Raw genomic sequence first — 12,811 nt, 5'->3', positions numbered from 1 at the left:
ACAAGCCAGGATGCCATTGGCCTTCTTGGCTACATGGACACACTGCCGGCTCATATTCAGCCGGCTGTCAGCCAACACCTCCAGGTCCTTTTTCTCTGGGCAGCTTTCCAGCCACTCTTCCCCAAGCCCACAGCGTTTCATGGGGTTGTTGTGATCCAAGTGCAGGACTCAGCTCTTGGCCTTGTTGAACATCATACAATTGGCCTCGGCCCATCAATCTAGCCTGTCCAGACCCCTCTGGAGAGACTTCCTACCCTTGAGCAGATCAACCCTCCCTCCCAACTTGGTGTCATCTGCAAACTTACTGAGGGTGCACTTGATCCCCTCGTCCAGACGATTGATAAAGATATTACACAGAACTGGCCCCAGTACTGAGCCCTGGGAAACACCACTTGTGACTGGCTGCCAACTGGATTTAACTCCATTCACCACCACTCTTTGGACTAGGCCATCCAGACAGTTTATTTCTCAACAAAGAGTACACCCATCCGAGCTATGAGCAGCCAGTTTCTCCAGGAGAAAGCTGTGGGAAATGGTGTGAAAGGCTCTACTGAAGTCTAGGTAGACAACATCCACAGCCTCTCCCTCATCCAATAAGCAGGTCACCTTGTCATAGAAGGTCCTTGATGCCCTTTAATTCTTGCAGTACAACTGTTCCTTCATCACCTTCTCAAGACTATTCAAGATTATTTTTTTACACTTCTGCCTTACCCCTTACAACCATATTCTTCAGTGCTGTGGGTCTGTGTATTTGTTCCCTGCTTTATACCCACCCCATGCCTTTGCACATCCTGCCTTGTTTTTTTTCCAATACTTTTCTCACTTCTAGTACATACTTCTGGAAAGAAAGAACTGAAACTTCACATGGTATTCACATTAAGGGTGCATCACATATTCACGCAGTGACAGAATTATTTCTGTCCTCCGTTTTTCACCTAACAAATCCTAGCTTTTTTTTTTTTTTTCCCTGCTTGCTACCAAAAAAATGAGCTGACATTTCTGTGCAATGATTCACCATAACCCAAAGATCTCATTCCTTCCTGGAGGATCACTTCTTCCCAGCCATTTCTGAACACCCTCAACACTACAGGCACTACCAGCACACATCCAAGTCTCTCTACAGTCTCCTCCTCCCAAAGTGACAATCCCTTACCCACTCATTCCCTCTCTTGTCTCCCTTTTAAACAACTCACAATGCACATTGGACTCTGGCTGTAGTCCCCCCTTAGTTTGCAGCAAGGGAACTTCTCAAAAGCCTTCTGGACTTCCAAGACAAAGACAGCAGCCCAAGAACCATATCCACGTGTCTGCTGGCTCCTCTTTGCAAAACCCATGTCCTGTTTCTCCATGTGCCCAATGTATCTACCCTTCAGTAGAGCTTCTATGGATTTGTCCAAGCCAGACATTAAGGTTCTTTCCACACATCGCTGCCTGACTCTCTTCTGAAATCCTTCATGAAACATGGCACCATACACACCATCCTCCCTTTCTCTTGACCCAAGGCAGTTCAGACAGAAACTTTGTTCCACAGCCACAAGCTCACCTGTTTTCTCCTTGAGTCCCATTCAGACTCTGTGTAAATATCTGATCCCAGAGACTTTCTCCACTTCCCCTCACCTATTTCTTTCACTGCTCCTTTGACAGACACTTCAATCCCAAACACAGCCTCTGCCAAGTCCCTCACAAAGATGCATCCCAGCATGGCAATTTACCTGATTTCTGGACACACAGGCAAAGAATTCAATTGGATACGGTCTTGTCTTCCTCAAGGTCTCTTTTTATACTGCTATCCTCTACAGGCCCTACAAACTCCCTGGCAGGCCCCCTTGTCCTTATTTTCTTGAAAAAAGATATTACTATTATTTTCAATAGCTTCCACTAGTTGCTTTTCAAAGGCTTTGCTGGTTGCCCTGAATTATCTGCAAATAAGTAAACACGAGACTAGCAGAAAACAAGAACCATCATATGGATGTGATCATCGCTGCATCAAAGTTATCTGGATGATAGTGACCAGTGTCAGGTATTTAGGGAAAGAATGTAATAAAAAGGCAAAACACAGAGCTATCTGTCACCAGAGATATAAGCAATAAGAGATAGAAACAACAGCCACAGACTCAAGGGTTTAAAATATAACAATGGAATTGGCCTCCATGAATTACTGTGAATATTTAAACATGTAGCTTTTAAAATCCACTTGTACTTAAACCACCACAACTTCTTGCAGCAGCAAGTCCCACAGTTTCATACACTTAGTGAAAAAAAAATTGTTTTGTTTCTAAGCCAGAAGGTGCTTCTTCTCTAATTCTTGTGTTTTGAGAAACAGTGAATAATCACTTTCTAGTCATGCTCTTCATTGTGTAAACGACTGACAGACAACTACAGTCCACCTCCCTCAATTACCTGTTTCCAAGCTGTGGAGCCTTAGTCAACTCTGTCTTTCTTCAGGCAGAAGATACTCCTGACCTCTGACAACTCGTCAATTGTTCTCATCAAGTTCCACTCAATCCTTTTTGCAATGGGAAATGCATTCAATATTCATAAATTTATAAAGTGCCATAATCATGTTTTCAGTTAGGATGGGTTTGGAAGCCTTTGGTTTATACTATTTTTTGCTCTTTCACTTCTGAATTCAGCTGACTTACATACTGGCTTTTCTCCTATGTTAAGAGTTTTTATGGTGTCCTCTCCACTCCCCTTCCCCCAGTGCATCACCTCAAAGTGTATGTTCTTCCATTCCTACAAGCTTTCATGCAGTCTTTGGCTGAAAATTTCTCCCATATCTTTTACATTTGAAACAGCAGCAATCTACACAGGAAAGACTATTAAACAACAAAACAGAGGGTAAAACAATTTGAGCAAAATGCACTGACTGGCAATTTTTGCCATAAGAAAGCATAAATTAGCATTAAAAAGGTATTTAAAGCCTAACAGAACGGAAGGAGCTGAACACCAGAACAGTGACTTACTTCTGCAGCATGGCTTGCCACTCGCCTAGTCTGTCTCCTATGGGAAACCGCTTAATGGTGCTCTGAATCTTCGCTCGCCACTCCCTCATGTAGTCCTCAATGTCGAACACAAATGGCTGCTGCCCAAAGTTGGCATCGACTATCTCTCCTGGAGTCTGGAGACCCACTGTAGGGTAGAGATTGGACTGGGAAGGAAGAAAAAGAAACCTGTATTAAACCCAGCTTTCTCTTTCTGGTTCCAGTTACATGGTTTGGTAAGACAAAAGAGCTGCTCTTTAAATTGAAAAATGTAATGAAATAGGAGGGGGCAATAGTCCTTTAGGTACACCTCAAGGAACCCCATGACTTATTGTGCAGTTATTAAAAGTTTTTGCATAAAACCGTAACAATGGGTTCAATCCCCCAGCAGTTTGTGATCGATGCCATGACTGCTGTCTATGATGTGTCCACTTTCTGCCTTAGTTTTCTGCAATTTCTACAAAAGTTCAAGAGCCAACAAATAACAGTAATAAAAAAATGAAATGGGCATCATCTCAATCAACAGATCTATGTGTTCTTTACTGTTTCAACTGAACTCTCTTATTCCTTGGAAGCTGCTGTATGAATATTTTACACCTCTGATGAAAAGGGAACGGATGGTAGTGGAGCTCTGAAGTTAGGTCGTTGATTATCCCAAGACAGCAAGCCATCTACACAAGAAATTCCACTACTGATAGACTAATTTCATTTTAAGAACAAGCATATAGATCCAAATGGAAGCTTTGACCCTCCACCAGAACATGGGGAAAAGAGAAAGGTTACCACCATGAAAATACCTCTAAAATTCAGCCAATAAATTCAGCTTCGAAAGATGATCTAATTGAAAACAGGTGGTCAAAGTCTATCTAGAAGTTCTCTGAATTCAGGCTATTTTAAGAATAAGTTTATGGGTATGAATTGAATCCTTGAGCCCACTCAAATGTGGGGAAAAGAGAAATGGCATCAGAAAAGATACAGGGGTGCCAGGTCCTCATCACTCTGGACCATATTTTTTTAAGAGCATATTCCATTCACTGTCATGTTACTTTTCTGCAGCACAAATTACTATTCTGTTTGCAACACAAACTTTACTAATCCTTTGCTTCAGAGCATCTGCTGATAGCCTGCAGGGTTTAGGAAGAAATCTCTCTCATGCCACTCATGAACTGTTTGGTGTTAGCTTTTTCACTTTGTTCTAACACACTGGAGACTGACAGAGACAGAAATCAGACACTGGGCAAGGCACATGGATGCATATAGTGAAATTGAAGTCTTGAAGGTGCCTGGTTGCGGTGCCTTGCTCATGGCTGAACCCATGTCAGACGTTAGAAAGGCAGGATGATTCTCTCCTCCTCTATAGCAAGGGGCATGGGCTTTCCTACAATTATCTGGAAAATCTATTCAACTAATTTTCACTCTTGCAGAGACCTGAGACATTGGCAATGTCATTGATCTCCCTTTGACACCTAATGTACTTGTAGATTTTACTTTTTACTAAAAGTATGAAGACTGTTACGAGGCAGAACTCAGCAGAATCCTAATCTTGTTGGCAAAAATGGAGCCAGCATGTCGTGGGAAGCGATTACTTCTCTCTGCTTTCACTGGCATGGCTACATCTGCAGTACTGTACTTGGTTCTCTGCCTCCACATCCACATCCCCAGGACAAGAAAGACATTCATAAATGGGGTCCATCAGAGGGCTGGAGTGCATGGCATACAAGCAGAGGCTGAGAGAATTAGCTTGGAGAAGAGAAAGCAAAAGGGAAAATCTAACTGTGAGTCTTCCACTCCCAAAAGGGAGGTGATGAAAAAGATGGAGACAGATTCTTCTCAAGGGTGTTCAGTGAAAGGACAATAGGCACAAGCTGCAGCCAGGGAAATTTTGATGGGACATAAGGAAGAAATTCTTCCTTGTGAAGATGATTAAGGACTGGAACAGGTTCACAGAGAGACTGTAGCATCTCTGTCCTCAGAGCTTTTCAAAACTTAACTGGATAAGGTCCTGACCAACCTGCTCTACCTTTGAAAATTATCAAATCTCAAAAAAACAAAGGAAAAAAATGAATCTGTAAAATACAGGCTGGAAACCGAAATCAGAAATCAGGATGACTGCATCATTGCTGACTCAGCACACCTCCTCCTTTCCTATTCTCACACCAAGAAAGTCACTGGGTTAGAGAGGTGTGCAAAGAAAATACAGCATGATACAGGAAGAGCTACCAGAAGAAAACACCATATTTAAAGTCAGTCTCTCCTTTCTTTCAAACCTAGCTGACAAGGAAATACCTCTAAGGAGGGATCAGATCTTTTCCACAGTTCATACTTTAGACTTTTTTATTAACTTAGCTTTTTTTTTTTTAGTTTTATGAACCCAAGGACTTCCAAAGCCAGGAATCTGACACCCAAAATACTTGAAAGTTAGAAGTAAAAAACCCCAAGTTACAACATACCACATATTTTTCAGCCACTTCTGAGTATGTTCATCTCTGAGGGGAAGCTGCCTACCCCCAACTTCTCTCAAATCATCTCTGAGTTAAAATTCCCATTTTTCACACATGGAATGTGCCCTCTCTGTTTAGCAGCTGTTAGGAACTACATGTATCTCCACCACCCTGCCAGATGCAGGGAGACATCATCCCAGAGCCCACTGGGCAGGCAGATGCTTCTCCTGCCAAGTTCTTCAGGCACACCTTTCCTGTGACAATTGAACCACCTCTTGCCTCTGATGTTGGTGGCCAGTTGCTCACAACCCCCTAGCTCATCTTGACTTGTTTTTTAACCCCCTTGTACCTTTGCACCCCTGCAATCCCACCCTGGGCTCTTCCACATTCTGCTTTTTTACATTTCCTATTGTTTCAGCAAACTGCCAGGCAGGATAAACCTGATATGGACTTGTGTAAATAAGAGAGTTAGGCCTAAGCATGGACTTAAATTGGTAAAAAAGGGGGAATCTCCCTCTGTGGGATAGTCGCTTATATTTGCAAGCAGTTATTTTTATATTAACTTCAGCCTGTGCTAAGCCAAAATGCAATTTTTTTCCCTCACTGTATTTTCGTACAAATGCAAACACACTTTAGAAGGAACTGAAGCAAGCTAAAGCAAATGTGCTTCATCGTGTGTGAGACTTACCACAACAAAATGTGGTTTTCAATGGAAAATATCCATTTGAACTTCCTAATATTGTGCCAACTATTGTCTTTATCATTTGCTTCTGAAAGAGGAATTTTGCATAAGCACTTCAAGGAAACAATTTCTAGACTGGTAATGTTTTGAAGGGTCAAATTAATTCATTGTCTAATCTCACTGACCTGCCAACCCTAAAAGTTATTTAATCTTGAAAGGTGTAAAAGTAATGGCGCTTACTGGCCAAGCTTCTCACTGATGTGTGCTACCAGTCAGCTTCAACATCACATGGGCTGTAATGCAAGAAAAAGCTTTCAACCTACAGCCTCTCCCTGGGGGATTTCAGTAATGAGGTATGGAACAAAGCCAGAGCCAAAAAAATGCATGTCAAGCTGCTCAAACCAGAGAACCTCAAGGGTCACTCAGGTAAGACTGCTGTTTCCATTCCTGTTTGCAAAATTAAATTTTTAGACTGCAGCTTTAGCAGGTGAAGAACACAGATTACATTCTATGTCTTTCATATGATGGATGTTTTCTCTTTACCTTATAATGAGTGGATATAGTGTTCAAGACTGGATCACAATGCTATAATAAATGAAAAATACCACTTGCAAGTTATATCAACTTAAAATTCCCTACTACCTCAAGACTTCTACAGTCTCTGATGACAGTCATTATATTTAAACCAAAAGTCTACCTTGGGTTTGGCATCCCCTTCTTCAGGAAAGGGCAGTAACCTCAAATGTTTGGAAGAACAACCAAGAAGCCATGGACAGAGGGAGCAAAGAAGGCCAGAAAAGGACATGAAATACAAAAGTATCTGCAAGGGTGAGGGAAGAAGGCAGTAATTAAGGGAAGGATATTGGAAAAGGAGGATGGGAGTGATGGAAGTTGGGTGCAGACATCCTCAGGATGAAGCTGCAACAGAGCAGCTGAGCCATTTAGCACAGGGAGAGAAAGGTCCAAAATCCACATGGAGGCACAAGTCTCCTGTCATCACTCCCATCCACAGTTAGGGGGTGAAATGACCCAGGCAAGCTTCTCTCACCCTCTTTTTAAAGACAAATTATCTCATGGAGGATAATTCTCAATAGGAGGAGGCCTATAGGGCATCCACTGTTCTCCTTACTGGTCCAGAAAAACAGTGTTATGGATTAGTTGCTGCTGTAAAAGTCAGAAGGAGATTTCCACGGAAAACAGCTCAGCAAACTGGCTGGTAAAAGGCACAGAGATACCATTTAACTATTGGAGACTCTGTCACAAAGCATTTGAATACCTGATTGCAAAAACCCACCTGACCAGGTCTTCTTCCAGTTTAACACTAAAATGACATCTCCTCTGCACAGGACACACAAACAAGCATGAGATCCTGCAAGGATGATCTGGTGAGATCAAGGAACAGCAGGATGGGGGGATGCCCTGGGCTCAGGAGGGCTTTGAATTCAATCTCAACTGCACTGCAAGACCTCACTGCTGCACGAGCCCTTCTGTCTCATCTGCTTCCCCAGCTGTTCATCCCCTATTTGTAACAGAGACTGAACACCAGGGTGAACAGCCTACAAGTTCACATTAAATGTATATACACCAGCATATTGTGCACTCCTGGATCAAAAGGACGCAAGTTAAGCTAAGCAGGACAGGTGACTTCAGCCTGCCAGATCTGTGCTCTGAAGCCCTATGGCAACACTTTAGCTCTAAATGACAAAACAATGGTATGTGTGTTGGATAGCTATTCCTGATTGATAAGAGCCTAAATAGTAATCATATATCTACCCCAACATGAAGACTACTCTAATGTCAGAAAGAGAAGCAGTCTAGCCAAACGAGAAGACAAAGCGTTGAAAAAATTAGAAGTAATATGGTAAAACTGTGACTCCTAATGTAATGTATATCCAGAGGGAAAATAAAGAGCACCTAAAACTAAGGGGTATATCATAGAAGCGTCTTGCTGCTATGGATGCAAGGTTGTCACAAAACCTCACTCCAGAAGGTTAATATTCATGGACAGGTAAAATATTCTTTTACTTTCATAAACTGTATTTGGACTAAGTGACTGAAGTACTGAAACAACCCACATAAAGAGGTTTCTGGTCTAGAATACACTGCAACGTTACCAAGTTCAAAGAGCCCAGGAACCCAAAAAAAAGCTGTGTTGACAGCTGATGTGAAAAGGCAAATTAAATAACTGGAACACCCTTCAGACAGACACTGGCTGGGATATGGGAGAGATCTGTAAAGTCATAAATCCCGTTGGGAAGCAGACCAATCTCAAATTGGGAAGGTGAACAGGGAGTGCTGGTCATTATTTCTCACAACACAAAAATGAGAGGAACAAAATAAATTTTTTTGGCAGGAGGTGCAAAACAAAGAAAAGGAAGCCTTCTTCCACACAACTTGGAAGTCAGTCAAGAAAACAGATCACTTTGGAGGCCCAAACAAGCTATGGAAAATAAGAAATTCCTCAGAGGAAATTAATTTGGGGTTATCAAGTACAAAGACAGGAGTGCAACCTCAGGGACAAGAAGCTCTATGTATGAGAGAAATGGGTGCAGTGGATGTATTGGTGTACACCTGACCTGGTTTCATCTTCTTTTCCTAAACACCTGCTCCTTGTCCAGGAACACTTGGGTCTGAAAAAGAGCAACCATTTTTTTGTTCATGACCCATGGTGAAAGTCATGCTTTTGTAAGACCCAGCTAGATGTTATTGCCTGGTGTAAGTCAGCTGGTGTCACTGCACTCAAGAGTAACTCAGTATCAGGGCTGGTGAATCAGAAGAGTAACTATCAACCCCAAATGGATGCCAAATACATTCCTCCAGTAATTCCATGAGCTGGTTACTTATCATGGGCGGAGGCTTGTCAAAATCCCGTGCAATGAGGACACACACTACAGCCAGCTAAGCCTGACCTTCGTTCTCAGAAATACCCTTCCCTAACCACACTGTGGTAAAGGAACAACTTCACCATGGCTGTAAAACTTGAACGTGAGAGGAAGAAGCTGAGAATAATACTAACATTAGGCATTTTTGGGCTCTCTGATGATGGGACATGAGAGGCTACTCAATGACTTTGCACATATACTCCCCACAGTCAAAGCAGCATTCGGAAGACAGTGATCTGTAATGAAGTTTGAATCCTTGCTTTAATTCCAGGAGAAGGAGCAACAAATTCTTAGAGGTGATGAGGGATGAGAGGGGAGGCATGTGAGTAGCCCATAAACCCAGCCACAGGATTATGAAGTTTCAGAAAAAGGAGCATTCACACCATTCAGTAATGTGCATTACCATTTTTTTTTAACAGGGCATCAAACAGGAAAAAAAAAATCACACCCCACACTCTTCCCCCTCCCTTCTGTTTGCACCCTTAGTTAAAATACTGAAAATAGGTGTACTTACAGGGAGGTCTGTAAAGGCTATACCTGTGGAGGGGAAAAATATTAGAATTAAAAAGACAAAGGATTTTTTTCCCTGCTTGACTACATCCTTAACATGCTACAAAACATTACTGCATTTCAATAAATCCCAGCTCTGACCCTGCATTTCACCACCTGTCATTTTCAGAAGTATCCTCCCTCCCCAGTCCCCTCCTCTCCAAGGTTTTGCATCTGGAGAAAGGTTCAGGGAAAAGCCTAAATGTTCCAGACATCTCTCCCAAAAAAATGATTTTCTAAAAAGCAGCTCCTCTTTTCTTTGCTTCTCCCTCTGTTACTATGGAGTTAGTTTTCAAGACTCACTTTGGCTTTAGAAACAGAGTTTTACTATAATGTTGCTTCAGTTTAGGCTATAACTAGTTCTTACCAGCCAGAGAGACAGGAATGAACATTCAACACTTTGCATTACAGATGGGGAACAGCCTTGCAACCGGACCAAGCTGCAGCCAGGAGCACCTGAGAAATACTGTGCAAAGAACAGCTTCATCTTCAACTATGCTGCTACAGTTCCAAATACAAGAGATGGAAAAAAAGTGTATGGTTTCCCTTTTTATTTACATTTGGCATGCCAGAAAAGAGGTATTTAAGCAGAGGCAGTCACTGCCTAGGATGACTAACAGAGTTGTAGCCAGACACAACACTCAGCTAGAGTCAGGCTACCCCCAGGCATAGCTCTGCAATGCTCTGCATCTGATTTAGATGCAAGCTACCACTCAGAAGGAGGGTGCCTCTCCTCCCTTGCCCGTGGTGTGTGTGCCTCCATCTGCCATGGGTGAGATCCAGCAGTGAGGCAGGAGCACGGTGAGATGGATTGGCCAGCTACAGCAGGTCTAACCCATGGGTGTTGGGTCACCCTCACCAACAGCAGAGGGGAAACTGCTGCCATGCCCTGTTCACCTTATCAGGCTGAGCTTAATTCATGTTTTAAGCTAACATTTCAGGAGTCAATTTGGAAGCTGCAGTCTTGCCCCGTGCGTACTCCCAGCAATGCTTTCTGTCCCCAGCCAGAGGAAGGCTGGTACCCACACCAGTATGTCCAGTTCTTCCACACATCCCACCTCTCAGCCACACAGCAGTCCCTTCTAGGCGGCAGTGAAACAGTTGCACAGAAGCAAGAGCACATCGTTCTCCGTTTTTAATGTTAGGACTATTTTAATCAAAAGCTGCAATGTAATGTTACCAGATCAGCCTGAAATGGTAATTTGAACCAATTTTAGGAGTCAACATAGGAAACAAATAATTACTATCTGAAACAGCACAGATACAAAATCAAATGCTTGGAAAAAATCCTGAATATTTTACTAAATAAATAGCCAGTAAGGTTTAATGAACAGCCTGGCAGAAAGTCAATAGGTTTAATTAGCATCATGGCAGTCTGCTCCTTGTCTGTTGAGTACCCCTTCTACAACCCAACCAAAAATTGTGTACACAAGCAACGTTGAATACCTGGCTGAGAAAAATGTTCAGTAAGCATTTAGCTCACCCCAGCCCTTTGCCCAAATATTGTTCCTCACTCAAACCTGTTTTCACTTTGCACTTGTTTTGCTCAGCTGGATAAAAGCTTGTTTCTACCCTTACACTGCAATGAGGCCAACCTCCTTCAGTCTGCAGCCCAGTGGAGTCCTCCTCTGCCACCCAGGATCACTCAGAGCCAAAGGTGGCCCAGCTTTCCCATGACAACTCATGTAGCTGCTGTACGTCTGGGAGCTACATCCAGCACATGGACAAGCATACAATTTTTGAGTGGACTACAAGGTGGGTGGAAAATTGGCTGGCCTGTGAGGACCGAAGGGTTGTGATCAGCAGCTCAAAGTCCAAGCGTTGTTGCTCAGGGATCGATAGTAGGGCCAATACAGTTTAATGTGTTTACTAATGACCTGGACAATGGGACGGCGTGCACTCTCAGTAGGCTCACAGATGTCATCAAACAGGAGAGTGGACAATACACTGAAGGGCATACTGCTATTCAGAAGGACCTCAACAGGCTGGAGAAATGATCCAGCCCAAACCTCACAAAGCTGAACAAAAGCAACTGAAAAGCCCTTCCACCATGTTGTAATATTCCCAGAAAACAGGACAGGCTGGGGCTGAATGGAGAGAAAGCAGATCTACAGAAAAGGATGCAGGGGGTCCTGCTGGGCAACAAGTAGAGCAGGAGTCAGCAGTGAAGCAGGTCAACCACATCCTGGCCTGTATTAGTAAGAGTGTAGCTCAAGCTGTATTAGCAAGCTGGGCTGTATTGCTAAGACTGTAGGTTAAAGGAAGGGATTGCTCCCTTCTCTTCAACACTTTTGAGTCTAAACTTGGAGTATGATGTTCACTTTTGGGCTCTCCAATTCAAGACAGACAGCAAAACTGGAGTGAGTCCAGCAGAGGCAAACAAGATGAAGAGAGGCTACAGGAAACTGGGTTGCTCAGTCTTACTCAGGGGTTGTTCAGACACTTATTGCTGCCGACAGCTACCTAATGGGAGGGTACCAAAAAGACAGAGCCACACTTTTCCTAGAGATGCATGGTGACTGGGGACAGGAGGCAAGAGACAAGTTGCAACATGGGAAATTCTGATTAGATATTAGGGGGAGAAAATTCAGTATGAATGTGGTCAAACACTGGATCAGGGAACCAGAAAAGCTCTCTGAGGGATCTTCATTCTTGGAGACAGTCAAAACTTGATAAGTTTCTGAGTAATGTGATCTAGTTGGTCCTGCTTTCAGCAGGGCATTGGATGCATGACCTCCAGAGATCCCTTCCAATGAAAATTACTCTACGATTCTATAAATAAACTTATTACATTGCCTTTAAATTAAGGCATTTGTATGTTTTGCACCCTCTGTTACATTACTAAGACCAGTGAAATGCTTTATGCATACAGAACTAGGTCTGTTGCACAAAATATGTCTGCTTAGAGATTTCATTCTGAATTGGTACTGCTACACACCTGCATTCAATAAAGTCAACAAAAGAAAGCAAAAGAATCACAGCTCTCACTATGCAGCTGAATTTGAAACTGCGCTCTTTCTCTGCAGCACCTCCAAAGTCTGGAACAAATTTAAAATAACAAACTTCATAAATTTAAAGACATAAGAACTGGACAGCTCAAGGGGTCAGGAAGCAAGAGTGAGTGTGTGAAGAGCCTCTCCTGTAAGTCCACGAGGTTAACCTGATCATCAAGGCAGTGATGGAAGGAGATTAAATGAAGGCTCAGTGCTGGGGGACAGTGTAATCGACACCTTCACCTGCCATCTAATCAAAGGACTTTCACCCTTCCATGCC

The 12,811-nt window shown here is 42.9% G+C and overlaps 1 protein-coding gene across 2 annotated transcripts in view; it reads right to left on the bottom strand.

Annotated features, from left to right (window-relative positions):
* The window catches only part of RANBP10 (RAN binding protein 10), an 87,179-nt gene that overhangs the window by 23,277 nt on the left and 51,091 nt on the right, over positions 1 to 12,811 (bottom strand). For both annotated transcript variants that reach the window (XM_049804555.1, XM_049804556.1), the window contains exons 5-6: positions 9,504 to 9,526; positions 2,967 to 3,151 (exon numbers count right to left, since the gene is read on the bottom strand). In XM_049804555.1, the coding sequence (XP_049660512.1) occupies positions 2,967 to 3,151; positions 9,504 to 9,526 (208 nt within the window). The remainder of the gene's footprint in view (positions 1 to 2,966; positions 3,152 to 9,503; positions 9,527 to 12,811) is intronic.

The sequence above is a fragment of the Accipiter gentilis genome, chromosome 7 (genome assembly GCF_929443795.1).
Source record: "Accipiter gentilis chromosome 7, bAccGen1.1, whole genome shotgun sequence".
NCBI lineage: Eukaryota > Metazoa > Chordata > Aves > Accipitriformes > Accipitridae > Astur > Astur gentilis.
This window is presented reverse-complemented; position numbering and strand designations above follow the sequence as displayed.